General features: G+C 34.0%; 1 protein-coding gene across 4 annotated transcripts in view; it reads right to left on the bottom strand.

The window, feature by feature from the left end:
• Positions 1–26,075, bottom strand: part of NLGN4X (neuroligin 4 X-linked) — a 211,428-nt gene that overhangs the window by 71,910 nt on the left and 113,443 nt on the right. The window contains exons 5-7 of one of the 4 annotated variants that reach the window (XM_080377645.1): positions 17,459–17,518; positions 15,117–15,188; positions 13,730–13,882 (exon numbers count right to left, since the gene is read on the bottom strand). In XM_080377645.1, the coding sequence (XP_080233771.1) occupies positions 13,730–13,882; positions 15,117–15,188; positions 17,459–17,518 (285 nt within the window). Of the gene's footprint in view, positions 1–13,729; positions 13,883–15,116; positions 15,189–15,724; positions 19,699–26,075 lie in introns of those variants that run through there. The other 3 variants (XM_080377646.1, XM_080377648.1, XM_080377647.1) reach the window with 3 other exon arrangements.

Raw genomic sequence — 26,075 nt, 5'->3', positions numbered from 1 at the left:
CCCACAGGTTATTGAACATATTGAATGCAGTTATGAAGAAGAAATAATAATTCAAGCTCGTGTTATTTTAGTAGGCATGCACAATGGATTTTTTCCTCTTTATACATTTTCTCTTTCAGAAGACTATTTGAAGTAAATCTCTAGAATATTTTCTCATAAATGCTGTCCATGTACATATTCTTTATGAAGGTCATGGGGCAAACTATTGAGTTTTAATAAAAATACTCTTTATGAGGATAGATGGGTATTTTTTTATTAAATAACTTCATAAGGGGGCCTAAGAGCTAAAATACATCAGCAACCCTTATAGAAAAGTAGAAGACTAGCAAAGTTTGATTCTTTCTTACCAAACAGAGGCATGGCTAGTTGGCTTCAGTAGGCACTTTAAAGATGTCAGTAAAACTAGGTTGCATTTCAACTGGGCCTTGATTAAAATCGTAGGAAAAATCACAAGTATAAACTGGGAGAGGAATAGCTGGAGAGCAGCCCTGCAGAAGGGGATCTAGGGGTACTGCTGACAGCAGGCTCAGCAGTGCACTCCAGTAGCCAAGAGAAAGACCTACACCCTGGGGGGCATCAAAGACAGCACAGCCAGCTGGCCAAAAGCTGGAGGTTAAGGTCCTTGAACATATCCAGAGGACGGCAACAAAGCTGGTGTAAGAGCTAGAAGGCATGTACTATGAGGAGTGGCTGAGGACTTTTGGCTTGTCTAGTTTGGAGAAAAGGAGGCTGAGGGGCAGCCTCACTGCTCTCTACAGCTTCCTGAGGAGGGGAAGCGGAGAGGGAGGTGGTGAGCAATTTTTTCTGGGATGCACTGGCAGGACTCATGGGAATGGTTCAAAACTGCCAGGGGAGGTTTAGACTGAACATTAGGAAGCATTTCTTTACTGACAGAGGGTGGTCAAACAGTGGAACAGGTGTTCTAGAAAGGTGGTTGATGCCCTAGGCCTATCAGTGTTTAAGAGGCATTTGGAAAATGCCCTTAATAACATGCTTTAACTCTTGGTCAGCCCTGAATTGGTCAGGTAGTTGGACTAGATGGTCACTGCAGGGTGCCTTCCAACTGAAATATTCTATTCTATGAAATATATGAGAGTCCATAGGTTTTTCACAAAGGCCTCATTTTTCTTTCCTGATAAAATAACCATGCAATTTAAACTCTGCACTTTGAAAAGCAGCAAATATTTCCATGCACTATGATAAGTGATTAAAATGTCTTTCCTTTGAAAACAGACTTTTAGCATTTGCAAATGAAGATGAGACCATTTCTGAAAGAAAAAAAAAAATTGGTGAGTCTGGCATCATAGAGACCATGTGCATCTACACAAGCAGATGCAGTCATAAGGTCCAAGGAGGCAGATTGCAAGCTGGAAGCTTTATTGTACCTTCATTATGAGGTGTTTGAGCAAAGCCATTCAGAAGTCCCTGGAGCTGTTGGTGCCAAGCTGACTGATCATGCTCTGACAGCTCTTAGTGCATACACAACAGAAAGGAAGTTCTTTTTTTCTCATACTTTTAACAGTTTCTGTGCTATTAACAGTTAGGAGCTGCAGTCACAGACAGACACAGCTGTTGCATTGGATAAACCGATCATAAGAAAGATGGTTCCTTCCTCAGAGACTTTATGATTTCATTGGATAATCACACTCAAAGATTGTGGTTATGGTTGTATGGAGAAAAGAAATTATTCTCCTATTACTACTATGAATAAACATACTTGCCCCATTTATCAGCCTGTAATCCAGGTTAGAAGGAAAAAGAAATCTTTCACTGCTTTGAGAAGTCATCAAATGAAGCAATGTAATTTGTCCCAAGAGCAAGGGAAAAGCAGAGATGAAATTAGGACCTTATGAGTCATAGCTTGTTCCCTGTTCTATTTTGGGAGCACAGTATCTGTAAGCTACTCTTTATTCAAGGATATTCAGAATTGAATTCCTTGTATTTTTATCAAGGACTAATCCAAGTCCTTGATGAAAAACAATTGAGAGCCTAGGGCAGAATGTGATTGATTCCTATTTCCCACAGTGAAAAAAAAAAATATAGGTAGAGAGAATGGGGTTTTTTTGGTTGGTTGGTTTGGGCTTTTTTTCTGCTCTGTCCAAGAAGCAGGAATTCTAGTGATATTTATTTGATAAAAGGAAAATTATACAGAAGTTAAGAAGCTTCACAGTCAAATTTCCTAAAAGTTTACAGTAACTAGGTCATCTGTACCAAAGATACAAAGCTTTAATGGTGGTATTTCTCCCTAAAAGACTGTCAACAGAACAAAAGTTTCACTGATTATGTCTTGCTAGGACAAACACAATCCCATTGAAAGTATATGGGCATGAAATTTTTGTCATAATTAATCCATCTCAAACTGGCACTGATTGTGGGCTAGACAACCTTCCATTTAAATCAGTGCACTATTTGATACCTTTCTACTGGTTTAAAATGGGTTTTGATAGAAACTCAATTAGTTATGGACAAGGCTATAACAGAGGCATGGTGGAGTTAGGTAGATACTTGCTTTTCAAACATAAAAATATTTTCACTTAGCACAAATATTTGCAATCAGATATAATTTGTTGTACATGGAACACAAATGAAATGTGAAAAACCATACTTATGATATTGTTTCAAAAGTAGTCACATACCTGAGTAAATGTTATGCATTGGTTTAAAATTCCTAGCAGAAATGAAAACACAAACTTATGCAGCATACTTACAAAGATTGATTTTGATTTTCTTTACATGTCTAAGATCTGATTTTATGCAAATTAACATTGTATCAGTGAAGAAACCTACGTTCCTTCTGGTTTCATTCTTTTCTCTTTAAGTTCTGTTAAAGTATAACGATTTATTTTACCTTTTCCCAGATCCCAAAGAAGGTACTTAGTTTTAGGCAAAACATATAATACAATCCACAGATGGTGTGGGAAGTGGGGGAAAAAATAAAAGTACAAATTTCTGAAGCCTTTTCTTTTTTTTTTTTTTTTTGCCTATTAAAAGCTTTTCCAACAGTAATTTTAGTAATTTTATTAGATCTTACATTGCTATACATTTTTCTAATCAATTTAAGCTCTAAATGAACCCGTGCTATTGCAGGAGACCTGGCACTAATGAATGCCAAAAGAACCCATTCTTTTGATTCCGTAAATGGAAGTCATAGTTTTCAATTAGAAAGAAGTGAAAAGATGAAAATTGATGGCCTGTCTCAGCTGCTAACCTTTACCTGCAGATATCTATTGAAGAACGCACTTAACATCCATCACCAGGAAAAGCTTTATTCATTCAGTATTCTCAGATACATTTTATAGGCTTTTGGAGCTATTAAAGCAAAAAATTAATTGTCTGTTCTGAAACGGAAGCCCCAAAAAACACACAAGGAGCATATTTTTAGCTCGGTATACTGTATATTCGTACAGTGGCTAGTACAACAGAGCTGAGACTTGGTAGGGTATTGTGAAGCAGTAAACACATTTTGATCCTTCAATGCCAGTCGATCTGTGATTGCAAGGAATGACATGGAGGTCTGAAATAATTCACAAAACAATGCATTTGTTTTGTGCTATCCTTACAAGACTACATCTCATTGCCTGGTGCAATCATGCCACTTTAACGCTACGATTGCATAATGCTCCCCTGCCTCCTCGTGAGGAGCATATTGACATTATCACCTACCTCACACACACGTTTGCCATTCTGCTTTTGTTATCAGGTTCATTAGGCTCATTTCCAAGGGATGGTTAGACTGAGTTATACTTTACACTTTTTTCCTTCTAATTTCTATATAAAATACTGCAATGCCCTGCAATTATAGAGGACTTCAGAAAAAATTGCAAGATTTAACACTTATTCCTTTTAGTCAACCACAATCTTTGTAACAGTATTAAAAGGATGTATTTATACTTTTGAGGAAACTGTACAAAACTCTGTTTAAAAGCACAACCTCTCATGCTGGTGGCTTCTTATGAAATGAAGCAGCTAAATGCATCAAAAGCTTGACCCATTTGAGTTGACTACTAAATTTGTATTGACTTCAATGCACTTTGAACTTCATCCACAGTTCTTTTTCTATGGTAAGCTACAACATAAGCAATGCATATATTATCATTATATCATCATTGCATTTCAGCCCAGTTCTCTAAATTAGAGTTGTTAAGGTCTGAGAATCTAATAAATATTGTGAAAATATTTTACATTCATGTTAAGACAAAAAATTACACATGGACTCTTCCTTCTCCCCTATGTTTTTTCTCTTATATAAAAGCATTCCAAACCTTTCACCTTCTTTTGACTGACATGAAGTTAAGTGTAAAGTTTCAGATTTCAGTGAATAAAATCCTTATGATCTAAGCTGACAGAAAGTATATATATTGCATAACACATTTTAAAAAGGAAAAAAAGCGGGAAATTGACATTATGGGCACTATCTAGTAGAGTCCTTATGATTTATCCCACCACAGGATCTAGCCCATAGGTATGAACAGCATTATAAAAGGAGCCAAATATTATGACTGACTTGGTTCTCCAGAATATGAAGAAAAAGAAAACAATGAAGAAGTTCTGCCTTTCCACTCAAAGATTTCTTGCACAGATCCAAGAGTGTTTCAGATTTCCTACGGTCTCTTTCGACCATTTTTTCATTTCTCTTGTGGACAATATAATTCCTTAACTGCAAAAAATTTGATATAATTTATGCTTTTGTAAGAGTTTTTATCACTGTTCACAAGGTATAAGCAAAGGAAAATACCAAGCAAACCTAAGCAGCATCTGATTTCTATAACAGCCTTAATAAGAAACTTGACAGCTGCCAGTAAGTCTTTACAAAATATAGCTGGAAATGAGCTTTCATGCAAGTTGCTAAGAGCAGCTTGTCACTTGCAAATGCAAACTGAGCTCTACATGCTTTATGATATGCACTCCAGTCTGCTGTGTTGTTGCGTCCAGCCTCATTTGGAGTTCCCAAAACTGCAAACTTTAATCAGATTAACTCCTGAAAAAAGGAATACTAGTTGCATAGGGTAGAAAAAGAACGACAGTGTGGCCAGTAAGTTCTAAATCCCTACCACAAATTGCCCTGCAAGCTGCCTGCTTTGACACAGGCTTAGATAAACCCAAAAGAAAAATCAACTGGATAATTTATTAAGTCATTCAATTCTGCAAGATGAGACTTTTGAAAGAAACTGCAGAGCAGGCCAGCACATCCTTGGAAGCATGAGAAACCAGTAATTTTCATTTCTCCCCTTAGAATTTACACTGAAATTCTGTAGTTGTGAGAAAACCAACTGTAACTCCAGATTTAAATAGATTTGTCAATAACAAAGAATAAATGGAAGGTTTTATAATGAGAGTTGTTGGTTTTTTTCCTTAATCAGTACATACTGTATTAGTTGTGGCAGGAAATTCGATCTTCACTTGAACTTTAAAATCACTTTCTGTCTTTTGCTAACTATCCTTTTACAGTGACTGTTGCTTAATCTCAGTTTTTTTTCAATAGTTTGTTACAATTTTGTCCCCAATTAAGACAATGACAGTAAGGCAATACTTTCAGGTTTATACCAAGTTATCACTGTCATTGAGTTAATTTCTGAATTTTGTAACAGCACATAAAATCTATGCATTAGAAAAAAAAAGAATGAACAATAGGTGCCAGGCTATACTCCAAGCTTTTTAGTTCAGTCAGCCTACTTATAGGTATATGTGAGGATAGACTTTGACCCTAACTGATCTTTTCTTGCAAAATTTCAGGCAAAATCTCCACTCAGTACTAGTGAATTGAAATTACAGTTAAATATAGTTTCAGTCTAAAAAAACCCACAAAAAACCCCAAACAAAACCAAACAAAACCCCTAATATGGTCAAGACTTCTTACTTTTAAAGTAAAAACTTTCACTATTGCTTGTTTGCAAGTTCTGGTATCATAATTCCTGTTTGTTTTTCTTCAAACCCTCTTTAAGAGGCATATTACTCGTATGGAATGATTACTGCCCAAATAAGTATAAAACCATGCAATTTCAAGGAAGGAATTAGGAATTTACAGAAAAATACAGATAAATCATCTAAAAGCATGATATTTGAAAAATAAATGACACGGCAGGAAATACTTTCTTGTCAGTGTTATTACAGAGAAAAAAAAGAAATTACTGAATTAATAACTAAAGTAATACATACTATGAAAAAATGTTACTTTTCATAGTCACATTTTTATTCATAATAATGGTTTAGATTACTCTAGATGGAGTCACACTTACCTTGATGTTGCCAGAAATGTTCAAATGATGACTGCTGTGCTTCCACATGTATGCAATACTAGGAAATGTAAACTACGTAACCTAGAACTACCTCATAGCATGTTAACATTTAGTGCCAATAGGTCACTGATTAATTTAAATATTTTAGAGTATCAGTAATGACATTAGGAATTAAAAATATCAAAGGAAGAAATAGAGAACACAGATTCAACATTTTTTACATAAGATTCAGAAAAAAGTCCTTTACGTTTTATAAAAACATCTTTTGTGTAAGCTGATCAACTATGGAATCTTCACAAACTATATGTATTATATAAAACCCCACCTTAATGCTAAAATATTTCATGAAATCAGAATTTTGACCATCAGACAATGTGACAATTCACTGTATATATACGCTTTATAATGTCCAGAAATCTTTATCAAATAAACTTTCAATTACATAAAAATATACCTCTCCAAAATGTGTCTAAATGTTTGTGAGTTTCAAATTATTTCTAGAGATTTGAATGAGTTACATTTACTGTACAAGTATGTTTAATATTTTCACTGTAGTTTATTTGCACAGGCAACCTCACAGAATGTTTTTTAAAAAATATCTTTTTAGTTTGTAAAACAATGATTTTATCTTATTTTCAAAACTGCATGTTACACATGCTTATATCTATCCATGCAGCAGTGTGTGCCTTTGATTCTTCCTTTGGAAGTAGCTAATGCATAAAATCAGAATGTTTATTTAAAGTGTCAACTTTTGATTGGTTTCTTTCACATATTTGTTATTAAGATATACAAGTCCTTGCTGTTTCCCATCTAAAGTTCAGGTACTCTATCCATATTTGAACATCAATACAAAAATTTGTCTCAAAAAGAGACAGAACACCTAGCTGTTACTCATAATTTATGAAGATGTTTATGAAATCAGGACACTCTTCTTGCATTGCCCAAATACCAGCATAAGTATACGGTTTCAAAAAACAGACCTGTATTTTTTTCACACATGGTAGGGATAAACTTGTTAAAAGGATATATTATAAATCTTAGGTAACAAAAACTGTTCTTAAAATAAGTAAGTTTACTCAGAGTGATGAACAAGCATCAGCTTACTCAGTGAATTGCCAAAACTCAGTGAATTGCCTAAAAATCATATCCTTTTCACTTCTTTTACATTTTCTTTTATCTTTTTGTTCTGGTTGACTATATAGGCTAGGATAAAAATTGTTTTCTAAGAACATACTGTACTAGCTTAGTCAGATGGGTCAATCCATCAAGCCTGGAGGAAGCAGTTTTTGTTACATTTAGGTAAGAGGAGCTCTCTGTCAAAAGGTTCTTGGTAAAGTTTGGTTTTGACAATCACATCAAGAATGTCCATGCTTGCCTCTGACTACAGAATTATATAGAAGTTGTCTAAGATTGTTGGGAGTTCAGATGCTATAAAAGTAAGCCATATGAGAGTAAAACAAGTTATTAAGTACATTTATGATTGTATGACATAATCACACTGTTACTGTGTACTCACACTGTGAAAGGAATGTATCTAAGGTTACAAACTCTATGAATGTACACATAGCTTCTGATGACACTAACTTATGCACTTGTTGCTTCTGATATTTGAAACAGAAGATGTAGTGACAGAGTTTATCACCTTGCGTTTGCACAAATAGAATTTCTGTGACTTAACAATAGATTTAAAGTAAGAGGAAAGGATAAGATTTACAAAAAATAATTGAAAAATAACATAATTCTGATGTCTACAAAAGTGTGTTGATAGCAATGAAATTAACACTTATGTGTCATTGCTGCGAATTTGGGAGTTCCACTGAAGTAGAAAACCAGCTATGACAACTGACATTAGCTAACAATTATTGGCCAACTAAGAAGACAGACCAGGGACTAAACCGGCCAGGAAATCTTTTGCATGAAGCTTAGAGATGTAAGTGAGGCAATGTAGTGAAGTTTGCATTGGCTTCAGCAATGCAAACAGTCACTATGAGCTAAACTGAGCTTAAATAAACCTCTTTTCTTGTGTAAGCATGAAATTGTGATTTACTTAGCATTCCCCAGCTCTGGGGTCATTCCCATGTGTACTAATCTACTACTCCTGGCCTATTCTGCCAGCAGATCACCTTTAAGTTTGCTGTTCCAGCAGAATCACACACACTGGAGGTAGAGGAGGGCTGTCTGAAGGCACAAAGTGAACAAATAGCTGCAAGTCTGAATTTAAAATACAGTCATTCTCCACAGCAATTACACTAGTGAAGATAAAATTAGCTGGATTTTAGACTGTTGTATGCTGCCAGTATGAAAGAATCTGGCTCATGAGGTCATATACTACTTACTTTGATTACCACTGAATAGACTAGAATAGAATAGGATAGAGCAGAATAGAATATACTTCAGTTGGAAGGCACATAAAATGATCAGTCAAATACTAAACAGTTCATTTATGATATACACTGTTTCAGTGTGTTGATGTTTTAACTTGCAACCCAGGTGCTCAGTGAAGTAAAGAAAGCTGAGGTTCTCAGGAACTTGCAGAAGTACTAAGCCTCCTTGCAGACTGAACTCTGATTTATATTACACTGCCTAATATGATCACTTATAGAGAGCTATAATTGCATGTGGGTATAATTTCTACTAAAAGGAAGTCCAGCCTTTTCAGACAGAGTACTTAAAATGGATGCTTATTGCCAAAAAGGGAGACAGATAAGAGATAGACTATTCTTATCTGCGTGATTTGGGATTCTAAGAGGAGGAAAATGTTTAACTGCAATAGTGGTCTCAGAAATGCTAAGCCAATTTTACAATTTTGAACTCTGGGTGCATCTCATTTGATGCAGTAGATGTTTCATTTAACTCTAGCTTCCAAAATACCTGTTTCATATTTCTAGAATTCATCTCTGACTTTGCTTTTAATAGCTCACACAAGAACACTAAGTTCATATTTGAATATGATAACTTTTTTAAGATTGCTTAAGATTTTTTTTCTTCAAAGTGCATATCACTACAACTGAATTTAACTGCATAAAAAAAATTGTGCTAGGGCTTTAGGGCTTTGGTTTTATTGTTTTGTTTTGGTTTGGTTTTTGAGGGAGGGTGATTTGTCAGATTTAATTTTTACTGTTCCACAAGCTAGACAGGAATTCAGCATATTGAAATCTCACCATGAGACAGACAATTCAAGTCATGTCACTATAAAACAATAATAAACATAAATCGCTCTCTGTATTTTTCCTGCCAACATAATCCTGAAAAAGGCACTAAAACAGTGTTTATAGCTAGGTTGGAAAGATATTACTTCTTCTTAAAGCATATCCATGAAAAGTAAGAATGTAGATAATGAAGAGGAATTGAGTAGTACCTAGACAGTGAGTCAGGTTGTTCAAACCATACCATTTTCTGTAATACTAGAACATTTTTTGAATTAGGATATCTATTTTGCTATATCTTCCCACTCTGCTGAATTTCCATCATTTCAGTTAAATTATTCTCTAAATATTTTGGGAAATTTGAAATTTCAACTCAACTGGTAAATAATTTTATTATAAAAAATACTATCATCCTACATGTGCTCAAAGCATAGGGTGTGGATGGGGAGACAGTGGGATTTAGTACTAATGTGGGTTACAGTATTGAATTTACCAAGATACGAGAGCACTGCCTTGTACTGGGAAAAGTTAGAAATTTCATCTAACTGCAGCAGTGTCTTCAGTCATCATTGTGTTGAGGCATGAGTCAAAACAGAAACTGCTGAGCTGGGCAGAGGCAGGATTCTCCCAAACCCTAAAGTGCCCAAGAAATTAAGCACAGATCCACAGCATGCCACCTTTTGAATAGCGCACACCACAATACGCAAAAGGAAAAGCTAAATCTTCTTGTTATTGTCCAAAAGTATCCTATCCATGGAATATATTTTGATAAATGCAAACTTATACTCAGAGGGAAAATATGGCTTTCTAAACATCAACAACACATATTATTACTGCATGCATGCTTGCAAGTCTAGAAATCTCAAGAAGTATAACTCCAGAAGTACTTTTATTCAAAGGATAAAGAAGGATAATTTAAAAGCTGGAAAGTCTTGGGCCCAGCTGTCTGCTGTTTTGCCTTGGTGCTACTTGAACACAGAGAAAGAGAGAGAGAGAGATGAGGTACATATTCCCAGAGCAGCTCTGGAGTCCTCCAAGACAGAGAGACGAGATGTGCTGCTTCTGTATTCTGGATTTAGAGATAAATATTGTTCAGTGCACAATCTAAAGGTTTATATTTTAGCCAGAAGCAAGAAAAAGACAGAGATTAAGATATTTGTCTCTATCATTCAGTTAAAATGTTTTATAGCCCTGAAGGTCACCATGTTACAGCTACAGCAAGTAAAGCCTTTTTTTTTTTTTTTTTTTTTGTCTGTCTAGGATGCCTACTTTCTGGTTAACTTGAGACTAGAATTTTCAGTATCTCAGTTATAGCCAACAGGCAATTTGATTTCCACCTACAAAAAATGGAGAATCCTTGTCTTTATGGTGCCTATGAAAACCTGGTTTTAAAATTCAAAGGGTGAGGTGTTGTGTGTTAAAACCAAGTCTTTTCAAATCATAAGATTTTTACTAAGTTGTAGGATGGTCACAGAACTGTTCAAATATAACTAAAATTATACTATATCAGAAGGCAGTAAAAGAAACCCATATAGTTTATATTCTATTACCTTGACACATATTTCATAGCTGTATAGATATTTCTTGAGGTCAAACTCAGTGAAGGATAGTCAAGTAAAGTAACAGGTCCCTAACGTTTTTTGGTTTCCCTCATCCATGAAGATGCATTTCCAAATTCTGAAAGCTGATTCTAGCAGTGATAACAGTGGTAGCAGCAATAGCCTCCTGCCAAGAGCATTTTGAGGGTTGTCAGGTCCCCAGGGAATGTCTGAAGAGATTTCGGGGGCCTCAGCACCCTTGGGATGCTGGTGGGGGAGGTACCAGCCAGCAGGAGACAGATGTCGCAAGAAAGACAGGTGAATGAGACAGCGCCAGCAGTCCTTGAGGCCAGTTCAAACCATGGGAAACCACATATAACCAGCCCCTGGGGAATGCCACCAGGAGCACTGCAAGCAGGCTGTGCAAACACAGATGGCATCAGTTGGCAGCAGCAGCAGCAGTTTGTATGGCAGTTCACGAAGGCAAGGCATGGACGTGGGCAGTGCTGCCCACTCTACCAGTGACCGGGCCTACTCTGCAGGAATTCACTAACTGACGCAAGAGCCTCTTTGCCAACTTGTATGGCATAATAATTCTACTAATTTTTTAACTTTTATGTATAATCATGTTTGCTTTCCATATGGTTGTTTAACTGAATAAATTTGTGTTTTCTCTTTCATTTCCTTTACTTACGAAGTAAGTCAAAAAAAGGTGGAATTCACCTACCACATTCCAATATCTAGGCAGAACCTAATGAGCTCCCAAGGATCACATTTACATTTTACCCATGAAGAAAAAAATGAAATATGCTCATAAAACACAACTGCTCTGAATTTTTAAGTGCTATAGGCATATTCTGAATGTCTTCTGGTATTCAGACATAGACCTTCTATAACAAAGAATAAAATCCATAGTGTCTCAAAAGTTAAATTTGCCTCTGTTCAGGAGTATTTAATGCTAAATAAAACACTACATTTTTCCTAATCCATTTAAGATCCTCAAAGTTCTTACTTTTTAGTTTCTTATATGAATGCCTCTGTATTGTGCTTTTTTTCCTAAATGCCACAATATTAAAATATAGCATTTTTTCTCTTCTTTTTTTCTTTCAATATAAATACATAAAATAGGAATTAATCAATTCAAATATTACATTTTCTCCTTTAGACTTATATGAAGCAGCTGGACAGTGAAACACTAAATTGCTTATAACCATCTGTATCCTTCAACAATGGCAGTTTTAAGAAACGAAGAGAAAACTTTTTAAGAGATCCATTAAATAACCTTTTTTACAGATAAACATCTATTACCAAGTTCCTGGGTATACACTTTCTTTGACAACAACAAACCTTTTCTTTTTTAAATGAGTCTGGAGTTCTTTAGTTACAGTTTTGCTTTCCTTTTTTTCTTTTTCATTTTTTTTTCTTCTCCTTCTTCTTCTTCTTCTTCTTCTTTGGGGGTGGTCATGAGTACAAAGATTGTATGTATAAATATACCAAAATATCTTTTTATATTCCTAGCTTTATGTTTCAATCTGACTTTATCGTAGAAAAAATACTCTTTTGTATTTAAACGAAAGTCAAAACCAGGGACAGGAAAAAGATTCTCTTTACTCTGGTGAGCTAGAATATTGTTGAAACACATTAACCATGTTAACAGATAACTCAGGAAAATAAGTTTCCTGTGTTCCAAAATAGTATATGCCAAGAATACAGAACAGGTTTGCTATCAAGAAAAACAAGATTAAAAATCTTTGTAAAAGCCATTCTAAATCAAAAAAACACATAAACAAAATTACTATACCTTAGCTTGTATATCTAACATGCTGGAAATATGAGTATTTAAGCCATCCGTATGCTATTCTATAGAAACTATCTGCTTTTCATTATGATAAAAAATATTTTTTGTATCTGTTATTATGAGAAAATTTTTAGCTTAATTTTCTATGGAAAAGTAGAACTTCAATAAATAAACTTTCATTTGGTGAAAAGCTTCATACATGCAAACATCCAGGAGCTGGAATCACAAAGACAGGAAAGATTTTTGGTCTATTGTTATAGATTGAAGCTTATTTTGTTATTCAATCTAACGCTGACAAAGGAATATAATGTCAAGAAGTTGCATATCTTGTTCTGTTTGAAACACAGAAGTATTAATTTCTCTCAATATAATAAATTGTTATTATGGAGTTGCTTATATTTAGGAAGATAATTTTACACTATCTTTGAAACCTCTTGACCCATATTACCTGCAACATAAATTTCATCAGTGCATATAGCCTGTTTTGTCTGTATTACCTCTACATCTTCTGCCCTAAACCACAATTTGCACACAAAAATAATAAATACAGGAAAATAGTAATATTTACCCTCTTCCTAACATTACCAACTGTTTTAAAACTGGTGAGTACTCACTCTTGATTACTTTTCCTTTTTTTTTTTTTTTTTTACATGGAATCAAACAGATTTTAATAAGAAAAGGATGCAGGTTGTGAACAAATTGCTGAGCCAAGAGTAAATTGTGAGCAAATCACTAAGCTAAGAGCAAATATGATCTAATGACAAATTTAACATAAAACAGCACTAACATCGTTATAAATATCCAGTCACTTTTGTCTAAGGTGAGGGCAGCTGTAAAAAGGAATGTAACCTAGCCCAGTTTCCATAAAATATTGAAAATAATTCAAAATCCAACAGCAATAATGTTTTCTTTTAAAATCAAAACTGGCCCAAGGATCTATGATTGATCAGTGGACAAATTAAGCAACCAAATATTTCTATGTAATTGGTGATGAAAAAAAGAGTCACTTACCTAAAACTCCCAGCCTGTAATTGAGAGTGACAACAATGACATTTCCATAACTTGCAAGAATGCTCCCATCAATCATATTGCCAGTACCCTCCATGTAAGATCCACCATGGATGTAGACCATAACGGGTTTCTTGCTGTTCTGATCATGAATGTCTGAAAAAATTCAAGTAAGGAAAACATAATAAAGTAATAAAAAATAAGGAAATACAGCATTCGCAATTTATAACAGTGCTAAAAATATTCTTAATTATTTCCTATGTTTTCAATGTCATCACCACCACTTTAATCAGCTAACTTACACAGTTCAGGATCATCCTATAAGCCTAATATTTATAGTATGACTATTTCTCTTGGTTACTTCAAATACTGTTTCCTCTGAAATGTTCTTAGAACACTTGAAATGCCTTCAATATTTCAAGGGATTTGATTTGAATATAAGTGTCTAAAAATCTAAATAGAAAAATCAAATTATGGAATAATCTTGTCTGGTTTTAGAATATTCTGATTCATGTATATGTCAATTTAGAAATATCTGTACACCTAATAATAAAATTACAATAATGATCCACACTTTACCATTCCTCACTGAGACATAATTGTTGAAATTTTATTCCCAATAGTTCAGTAAGAGATAATATCACAAAATCAAATTGTTCTGATTAAAGTAAACATAGTAAACTGTTCCTTCTTTCAAATATCCTAGGAGTTAAAAAAACAAAGAGAATTTATGTGAATTCATGGCCCAGAACTTTGTATTTAAATCAAATTATGTCTTTTGTGTTGTATTTTTCCTTGTTATGGTAGCTAAGCCTTAAATAACAGCCTTGAATTAATGCTTCTTAACAGTATCGCTGATCTTCTGTATACACAGAAAAGCTCTTGCCTACTTTCAAACAAGTAAACAGCAGGATCTTTATTTCTAAAAGAAAGTTACATGAAATTGATATAAATATTTTTATACTTCAGAATGAGTTATAAAGATGCACTGATCAATGATTTGGGGCATATTTAGGACCAGATTCATCTATCTCCCTCTATAACAAAAAACTGAGGGGCCTGATCCCAGAAATGGTTCAGACTACCTGAATTAGGAACATATGTTCTCTACAGAAATAGAGGGAACAAGGGCTAAGCTTCTTTAAAAAGCAGAGGGCAATTCAGCAAGCTGCTGTTAGAAATACACACCTTTTGCAAGTAATTAAGTGTATCTGCATGTGGAATAGGAGCACTTCTTTCAATCATATAGTACAGCATACAAGGGAAAGCAGAGTCTGAGTATTCAACCAGGATTAAAACAAAACAAAAGTACTGTTCTCTTTAGAGTAAAATAGCTATATATTGAACAGTGAAAAAGGGAATTGGAGGAAGAAAAAGCTGAGCTAAATACCTAGAGTTAGGGGACCTGGTTTTGAAAGCCTTCTAAAACTCTTCCTTCTCCTCAGGTGTGTTAGGAAATACCCTAAGATAGCAAAAATGTGATCAGCAATAAGATACCACATATATAATATTTTGTGTATGTGGAAGTACTTTGAGCATACTTAAAGGTAAATTTTGACTGGTCATATTTCTATGGCTCACTTTTACTTTACTCATGTGTATGCACTAACTTAAATATCAAAAATTGTCAGCTGAGTTCAAGGAATGTATGTTCAGGCTCCATTGTATGCCCATCTAGTTGTCAAGAGTTCAAGGCTTGTCATAGAACCCACCTTTTTTACGTAAAAAGAGACACACTTTACATGTTGAACTTTATGTGTTGTACTTGAGCAGCAGAACAATTTTTTGTGATAAGATTTTTTAATTGTTATGACTGTAAGAGTGATGCAGTCATTGAACAAACCATATAAAGCAATGAGGTGGATTCTAGTGGATGTATTTTTATCTTCAGCATTTTCAGCAAAGTACATGAAATTGTTTCTTCTGTGAAAACAGAGCTAAGCCCTCAAAAATGAAAGCAACAATTATTTAACACAATTGTTTCTGTTACTGAATTACCTTTCCCTTCTCTCTCCAAAGTCATGATTTGTTGTATTTAATCTTTCTTTATTACATAGTTCTACCTCAGGGTTGAATCTTTCACTGCTGAAGTCAATGGGAGGTTTCCTCTTCCCCTTCAATGGGAACATGATTAGCTTCAACATAAAGGAAATTAGCTTCATGCTTTATGTGCTTAGATCTAAAGTGGATGCCCCTGTTAATCATGAAACCCTAACATTTTATAATTTTTAAGCAGTCTGAATATTAATGTATCCATAATCCAATAGCTAGCTCAAGTTTTTAAAGCAATCTTGGTTCTGATTTTTACTTATCTTTTGCTTTAACATTAATTACAAAATTTGGAATATGAAATTATGATACCATCATTTAAAAAAAACAAACGTTGCACAGAAATAGGAAGGTGATATTCAGAAAAAGAGTAATTTTTTTTAGTATTCTGCACAACATTTTTATGTTATAAGAAATAGGGTAATTCAGCAATTAAGGTGGCACAGTAGAGGGCAACCAGTGTGAATCAAAGACCAGAATTTTTTATGACAGTATTTTATATATGGATAGAGTAGCTACAGTAGGGCTGAACTCCCAGGAAAAGAGGAGACAGTGTCCTCACTGCAATATGCGTGATTCTAAGGAGAACAGAGAGGACAAATGTTTCAAAGTTACTTGAACTGATGTCAGAGAGCAGAAAACAGAAAAAGAGCATGGAGTAACACTTTGGGTTGGACAGGATTAGGGAACATATTGCTCCAAAACTAGACCAGTAAACTACCCAAGGTTCTTATCTTCTCAATTAGTTTGAAAATATTTTTCTTAATTTGTTAAATATATAAAGTAAAATAAACTTTCAGTGTAACTTTAATGAAAAGGAAGGGTGAAAATAGAGGAGGATTTCATGACTTCTTTCTATTTTGGTGCATCATAAACAGCTTTGCTGTGCCAAGGCAAGAAAAAAATATTTCCTTATAAAACTTTTTTGGGGTACTTCACTGTGAACTTTAACATTTCCTTTCAGGGAATCCAATCCAACTCTGAAAGAAGTCAATGAAAACGATTGTCATTGATTTCCGTGGGAATGTGTTCAAGTCAGAACAAATGTATCTCAGAGGCTAGCTGATTACAGGAAAAAAACCAATAAAGCAATATCAACAGCTTCCTTTATTTTTGTGTCCTGAAATAAACCACATCCTGTGAGAAAACAGTTAATAAGTAAAAAAAAATAGCAAAAACAAAGCACAATTCAACTGCATCAATGTACAACATGTGTGCCAGGGAAACAGTGGAAGTGAAAGGAAGGATATATGTGAGTTTTTTTCATGAATTTCAAACAGGTGGTTTTACAAAATATGTAGCAGGGGCAAGAGCACATGCATGTTTTTAAATTCCATTTTCTCAACCTAAGAAAGAAAGGGGGGGGGGGGGGGGATAGTACGTAGTTTCAAATAACATTTGTGTTACTCACTTCACATAGATTTAGGAACAACCTTTACACCTATGCCACAGAGAAACCGCAGTCATCTATATACTAATTTGGATTTTAAAAAGAAAAACAATGAAAGTAATTTATAAAGATCAAAATAAAGAAGCACACAGAAGTGTGCTCCTGCAAATAAGGGACTAAAATTCATGTTGAAATAACAGCAATAATAACAATAACAATAATAATAATAATTATAAAAATTAAAAAGTTTATGTTCATGCATCAGGGTTGAGCTTTGAAAAAACAAAAAATACCTTCATCTTCACCACGATCATTACTGGTTATATCATCTGCGCTTTTCTTTGTGTTGGCTCCTGGGATCATTGTGAGGAGGAGAATAAAGGGAAAAAAGAGAATTCAAAAACAGCAGGTTCTCAAAAATAAAAAATAAAAAACCACTAGTACAAAAAAATGTAACAAAAATGTCAAAATCTGTTACATTTGATATTGAAAAAAAAAAAAGATGCAAACTGCACATAAACATAAAATGTCAAGAAGAACAAATTGAAAATATTTGAAAAAATGTATCATATTCTGTGACAATGCAGTTAATTCAGTTAAAAGTGATTTCTGCAAAAACAAAAGTAATGTGCTATTAAAAAAGAATAATATAAACCAAAAAAGTATGTTAAAAAATTTACCAAATTATGGTTTCTACATAAGAAATGCAATTTATTTCATTTTGCTCTGAAACCTTGAAGAAATATTATCTTCAGTCACTATCTTTGATGAATTAACATTTCATTCATCCTTATTAGGATTTACTAAGAATTAGCCACAACCTGAATTTTAGATGGAAGCAAACAAAATTATCATTGACTCTTACACAACTTGAATGGACCAAGACAAACCATAAAGACCTCCTTAAAATTTAATCTTGCTTCCCATACGGGCAAAAAGATATTTAAAACAGTAGACTGTAAACAAAGATGAAACAAAATTAAGTCAATCACAGACAGGAAATAGGTGAAAAAGTAGCCTTGGTTCATATTATACCACATTTCATGCTCTTTAGAAAAACCTAGAAATTACCTGAAAACAGTTACTTACCATGATAAAAAACTTGTACTTATTTATTACAAGATTCAGTAAAGAATACATTTTAATTGGTATTCAATATGCTTTCTCAAATACCTTTGAGGTGTATACATGCACACACACACAAACACAAATATATAAACACACATGTTCATTCATACATGCCATAGTTTTTGCTGATAGGAACAAGAGGAAATAAACATAGTTTTCCCCACCCCTCTCTTTAGGCAACACTTCTGTTTTCTGACAAAAATAAAAGGGGAAAAAAAAAAAAAGACACACCAAGCTATCTTTGCACCCAGTGTTTCATCATACTGTGCTTACTCCTGTAGCAAGTATCTCTCTGCAACATAAAAGATTACTTGATAAAGAGTGAAACATGAATAGGAAACTCAATTTCCAATTTAGTTTAGAAATGAAATATGGTTACTAAATAAATAAAATGGTCTAAGTCAACCAGTAACCATTTTGTTCCTGAATAGTCTTTATTTGGAATTTTGTTTTTAAGACATAATGGAAAAGAACAGTATACTTCATTAACTTCTTTACGTATGAGTTTATTGATGACATCTGATTATGTGACAGAGACTTCAAATTCATCTAAAATAATTATTTTATTACTTCTTTTTATTCTACTATTTAAAATATCCCTATATCCCTCAAAATTCAAGCTTTCATGTAAATATGTCTATGATTGTGGTTACAGAATATGGTTAATTGTTACTAAAGTACTTAAGTTTTGTTAACACATATAGTTTTGGGTTCTGTGCACTGCTTTGTCTTCTTGATACAGACAAAATACAGTTTTCTATAGAAATTTTCTGGAAACATTGCCATTACATGTGCAGTGACAGTGATTAGTGAGTCAAAATGTGAAAAGCAGTGTCTGAGACTCCATCTGAGACCACAAAAAGCCTGCATCTTCATTGCAGGTGTACACAAGTTACTGTATATGTAGTACATTAGTACATTCAAGTATATATATATTCAGTACATAATTAACTAGGTAAAATATCACTAACAATGAAATACAGATTTTCCTAATCTACCTTTTTTTTTTTTTTTTTTTTTTTTTTTTAATGTTAGATACAGGCTTTAAATCTCAGTCACCACCTAAATTCTGAAGTTTGTTTTTTTCATTTTTTGAGGTTAGTTTTAGCCCAATGAAGGATGACTCCTTTCCCAGGTGCTACCCAAATAAAATTAATTTTGTATTTAGATAAACCAAGTACTCTACCCATAAAATGCCCTTAAAATATTTTTGATTCATGTAAAAAAATACTGGGAAATCAATATTTATAGACAATAAATGCATGTACACACAAGTTTGAAAGCAGATAATATTAGAAGTTTTGAACTTAGCTCCCCCAGTGAGGTGGTAATCTAATTTTTTAGATTGAAAAAAATTATTATCATATGTCAAACATAAAATCAACTACTACATATAATTCCCATGAATTAATATATATAATATAATTAATTAATATAATATTAATTATTAATTATTAATTATTAATTATTAATTAATATAATATAAAATTAATATAATATATTTTGAGTGAAAGAAGTAGAAGTTTCTAAAAACATTTTAGTTCAGCTACTATCCTCCCCAACATATAATATATATATGAACATATATATATAAAAAACAAATTGCAAGGATTTTCTCTTTAATGTTCTTCCTCAGTGGTTTAGTGTACTTCAGAAAGAACAACAGAAATGTAATGAGAATTTAGAAAATGTCACCACACCATGCTGCTAGATGTGATGAGACACAAATATCACATGACACAGGTATGTGATAGAAGTTTATCTGCAGTTCTTGAATTAAACTTTATTTCTTTTTTCTTTTTCAAAGCTTGAAGAAATCATGGAGCAACCAATTTTCACAACAACCTAATATAATTCTAAAATGCATTTAATTACAATGTGGGTGGGAATGCTATTTTTCTTACATATTGTGGAACAATCTTTCATTTGTCTATTGGCAATTTAAATATATTTTTATAACTAAGTTCTTGAATTTGAGGGGGTTTAAAATTCATTTTGAGATCTGATAAAATGGATTACATCAATGAATTCTCACACTGGGTTTCTGTGTTTCTACCACAATGAATTTTTTTTCGTACTGTGGGTACTAGCCCTAGAATCATAGAATCATAGAACTGTTTAGGTTGGAAAAGATCTTTTTAGATCATTGAGACCAGCCATAAACCTGACACTGCCAAGCCTATCAACTAAACCATAACCCTAAGTCATCTGCATGTCTTTTAAACACTTCCAGGGATGGTGACTCAACCACTTCCCTAGGCAGCCTATTCCAATGCTTGAAAACCCTTTTGGTGAAGAATTTTTTCTTAATATCCAATCTAAACCTCCCCTCAAACAATCTGAGGCCATTTCCTCTTGTTCTATCACTTATCACTTGGCGAAGAGACCAACATGCACCTGCCTACAACCTCTTCAGGTAGTTGTAGTGAGTGATAAGTTCTCCCCTGACCCTTCTTTTCTCCAGTTTAAACAACCCCAGTTCCCTCAGCCACCCCTCACAAGACTTGCTCTCCAGACCCTACACCAGCTCCATTGTCCATCTCTGGACATGCTCCACCACCTCTATGCCCCTCTTGCAGTGAGGGGCCCAACACTGAACACAGTATTCAAGGTGCAGCCCCACCAGTGCCAAGTACAGGGGGACAATCATTTCCCTGAGTCCTGATTTCTGGTACAAGCCATGTGGGCAATAATGTTGGTATTGAGCTGTTTGAAGAGAACAGAAATGTTATTGTTGGAATCATTTCAGTAGCACCAAAACCACTTCAGATACTCAGAGGCATTGCTTAGAAAAATTATATAGATCATCTCGGACTATAAGCTTCCAGAAACATATTATCTTATAAAGAGAGGAAAAATCGGAATTTTCCAAGCACATTGCCTGTTTTTTGTTAAAAATGTTAATTAATTTGTCCTGAAACTTCAACAAGATGATATTCCCTGTCATCAGAAAATAAAAGACTTGCTATGTCTCTAAGGTCAGCTTAAGGTTTCACTTGAAGTCATTAATCTAGGAGACAGAATGGAAATGTGACTTGGAAACTCCTATGGCTAAGGAGAATTCCCTGCCTGCAACCACTGCTTGCCCCACAGACTAGTGTTTCCCTCTGCTTTGCAGCTTTATTTGCAGGTGTTCACGGCTGGGACATTTTCCTTCCTCATATATGAAAAATCACAGAAACATGAATTTTAGCCTTGGATTCCAATCCACCAAGTGAACATTATCACTATGAAAATGGATTTGGCCCTTCTGCAGTCTAAGAAGTGTTTACTCGTTCATACCATGTGAAACATGGATGGTAAATCTTAACAGCAATCCTGGAACCGGCAGTAGGGCAGAGAGCAGGGGAGACAGCAGGGGTGATCTGGCACATTAAAGACTGAACTCCAGGAGCACCTCTGTTGACCAGCCTAGGGTTTGACTGGAATACTTGGTTTGCAAGGTTTGCATTTCATTTTTAATGCTGACGAAAAGTGCCAAAGAAAGATATTTCAAAATGTTAACAGGATGGGGAATTATTTTCTGAATGGTCAAGGACAGAACTATTTAATTACATATATTATATATGCTGTAGGTTTTGTAGCTCTATTGAATATTACATTTGAATAAAAGTTCATGTTTTAGAAAGATCTAAGAAGTCTTACTGTTAATGACAAAAGATGTGACTTCATAATGTATATATTACATATCAGGTGAACTCTTTTCATTTGTCCTACAATTCATTCATTGCTGAATGAAAAAGGCATGTTATACTTCCTTACTGAACTGTGTCAAATCTCTTTTGTGAAGGCTTTTGGCTTGCTAAAAGAAGTTTGTTTTTTTAAACTTTTTTTTTTTAAGATATAGTGGTGATAATACACTTACAGAACAACATAGTCATATATGAGCCAGTTCCAAAGTAGTGCTACTAAATACAGCCATAATAAAGCAGAGTTTCATGTGGGCTACTTTTTTCCCTCCTTCATATGTGCTATGCAGCTGTAAACTTTTATTCTGTAAGCATCTGTCTTTAAGGGTTTTTAAATCTGAAACACCGACCCATGTGCTAATAATTTTTTTAAAAAAAATACTTGATTTCATGTATCTATGGATGTAAAGTCACCTTGTATTCCCAGATTCATTCTCAATGTTATGCATACATCTATCACAAATGAAGAAGTTAGTCCACTGTAGCCATCCTCTGACTCATATTTCCTTTGATAATGAATAAAAATCTCATTCAGAAACAGATTTTCTAGGATTGCAAGTCTTCCCAGATTTATTCACAATTTATGCTACATCCTTCCCCATTCAGATAATATGTATCATATATACGTAATGTAGTTCAGGTCCCTTGCAAGCAGTTTACCAGTGCTTACATTTTAGGCATCTCTTCTGAAGCCTCTAATGGCAGCAGAAAATTATCAACTACTGCTTAAGCTGATGCTATTTCTTTGCATTTTATGTGTAATTGCTCCATCTGTCACACAGTATACCTTTTGACCCCATTTAATTTTGGGAAAGGGCTCAGTTTTCAGAAATCACAGAGCCCATTATTATTTGTATGACCTCCCAGTTTCAAATAGAGCATGCTCAACCTTCTGGAAACTTCCATCTGAAACCAGATTAATACAGGATTTAATAGTCATTCTATCAGTTATGTGTCTTATTTATACAGCCATTTCCATAGATCTTTAAAGCTCTTGGCTTCCTGTCCCATGAGAACTATTATAATTTTACAATCAGCTCAAGTCAACAGTTCATTACAGTCTCGAGGGAGCATTACGAAACCAGAACTGTACTTCCCTTCCTGCAATTCTCCCAATCCTGGTGAGTTAGCTTTACTTTGAGTCTCACTTAGCTACAAGCCTTAAGTCATTTAATTCCCCAAAAGAGTGGTCTGTCCAGGGGGGAGTTTGACTGTTACAACACTGTCCCTGGCTCAGAGCTATGGCCAAGATTCTCCAGCTACCTTTATAGCTGTACCAAGAAGTTCCCATTTGGCAGCTGAAGAAAGATCAAAAGAGGCATTTGGCATTTCAAATAGAAGCAAAGGAAAAGGATTATTGAGAATTACAGCTTGTCAAAGTGTCTTAGAAATTAAATGTGGATCACCTATGTAAGAAGAGATCACAAAGAAAGGCAACATATCTACATACCTGTATTTTCAGAAGCCTATTAATTTGAACTGGAGAAAAAGAAATATATGCATATTGTCTAGATTTAAATAACCATTATTTCTTATTAATTTACTGAATACTGGCAACATGTGTGTGCAGTTTTGTATGGGTATATACATATGTGGAAATATATAGGCATATATGTACATGAAAACACTTTGTACAGTTTACAGTCATCCATAAAGAACACAGGTTTTTTTAGTCTGGCACTCCTTTCCCTTAATGGTGTTAAAATGAAAGTATAATCTGTCAGCAGTGTGCATAACTCCAGCAAACAGCCACACTCAATGATTTCAAAGCAGTCCTTAGCCATAAATTAGATGCCTTCCATATAACTCTCCTAAATAATATGAAGACTTAGATTCCTACTGTTCTAGGTAGCTTTTAATGTGGAAGCCAATGCAAGCTCAGAATTTTACTTAAATTTGCCTGAATTAGATGTGTTTGGTTTTGGTATAATTCATATATTATCACTGAACAACAGAAGACAAACAATTACAGTGGCCATTATTCTAATACCATTAACAAGAACAGTAAAACAACTTGGTTTGCAACTGCTAGCTCTGTATAGCAGCAAAATTTAAGTATGGAACATGTGACATAATTGAATTTTTGTTCTTAATGGCTCCAGCAGCAACACACACATGCACACATGCACACACACACGTGCACACACGTGCACGCACACACACACACACACTCACTAGAATTCCAAGCCATAACAAATGTATAGATGCTGCTATATAACCAGGAGAAGTTTCTTTTCAAGAAAAGATAATTAAATGACAATTTTGTGTCATATTCAAAATTAGATGGACTGTAAGAAAATGCAACAAAAATCCCTGCAAAATTTTGTGTTCCATGTGTCAGTGAGGATAAAAACAAAAATAAAATGTGATTTCATAGGCTTCTTTCAAATAGTTTTAGAGACCCAATAAAAAATCTACATAGATGCTTCTACAGAAAAAGAAAAATTATACGGTTGAAAAAGGAGTTACATAAAAAATACAAAATTCTAATTATACCTCAGCTGTGTACTGTGTTGCCTATAATTTTCAATTACATGATTATACACACCTTTGTTTTCAGAAAAATTGCTTGCATCTGTCTGTGCATTAATTGTTCCACGCACAGAGAATGAAAGCAGCATGAAATTCATAATATTTTATAAATGCCAATACTCTGTATACTGTTCCTCCCAAACAAAGACAGAAATAATGACTGCTCCATGCCCTAAATTACTTGCTTTCCCAAGCTGTTTACCTGGACAACAACAAGTACATAAAATCCATCCATCACTCAGTTTCACATGCTTCAAATGAGTTTATATCTTCCAACAAGCTAATACAGGGCAATGGAATATATTGTCATACAGAGTGACTGTGTTGTCCTGTATAGCTCCACAGAAGAATACAAGCACTTTTCAAAAGTAGGGATGTTGTGGAAATATTTACTATCATTTAGTATGAATTATTAGTGCTGTGATTGATATGCGAGTTCCTTTCTTTACAAGTTTATTCCACACCGGATCCATCTCAATGAAGAAAATACAATATTCACACAGATTCCAGGGTAGGGAAAAATTTTCAAACTATCTGTACAAATGATATGTGATCCTGATCACTGGTTAGGACAAAAAAAGAGCTTACAAAAAACTTCAACAACACATCACTTAGGAGCTATGTTGTTACATGAAGATTTGGTCTGTCTACATTATGATTATACTATGCTGTATCAGCAGCTAAATGCTATTGACTCTTATTCCAAGTAAAATACAAAAGTTAAAACTTCGAGTTATGTAACTTTGGCCAATAGTATATCTACTATTCCTTTTCGTCAAAATTTTCAAAGCTTCCTATATTTTTCATTTTTGGAAAGTGAGCTATTTTTTTTTAAGGAGATTGTTAAATATAGGTCTATGATGAAGATAAACACTGGTATTTACACTGAATTTTTGTCATAGTTACTAAAAGAAACACACCTGAAAGCTATTTCTTATTCTGAAAATAACTGCATTTATTTAGTTTGTATTTATTCATCCTGGAAAAATTTATAAAACTAATGATTTTTATCTTTGATCCTATCAATCCATTTTGGTCCATTTTTTACCAAAAAAAAAAAAAAGTTTGAAAAATAATTACTGAGAATAATAATTTCAAAAAATACTACATTCATGTTTAACAGATTTATTGTATTGATAATTTTTAATAGAGAAATTATTATTTTAGAAGATAAGTAACTAATATAGAAATTAAGAAGGTACATAAATTTAGTAATATTTTTAATAAAGATTTTTGTTATGCAAGTTGCACCACATCTAAACCTTAGGTCTTCTAAATACAGTACATTGCTTTGACATAACAGCCTATAATGGCTCAAAAGAAAGAAGGCATTGTGCAGCCTATCCTTTCAGTGACCTCCAGCAGATCAGGGGAGTGTTTCCTGCATTTCCAGTGTAACTGAATCAGCTCTATTTGATGGAGGGCTGGAGTGAGCCTGCAATGCTTACTGACTGAATAATTAATTACTCATTAAAAAGCATAAATCTACCATATAGTTATTTAAATTAATTCAGACAGAAGCACACATTTTTCTGGACAAACATCAGGAGGAACACTGTCA

The sequence above is a fragment of the Falco punctatus genome (genome assembly GCF_963210335.1).
Source record: "Falco punctatus genome assembly, chromosome: 2".
Lineage (NCBI taxonomy): Eukaryota > Metazoa > Chordata > Aves > Falconiformes > Falconidae > Falco > Falco punctatus.
The sequence above is the reverse complement of the archived record's forward strand: the minus strand, read 5'-3'. Positions and strand labels throughout refer to the sequence as shown.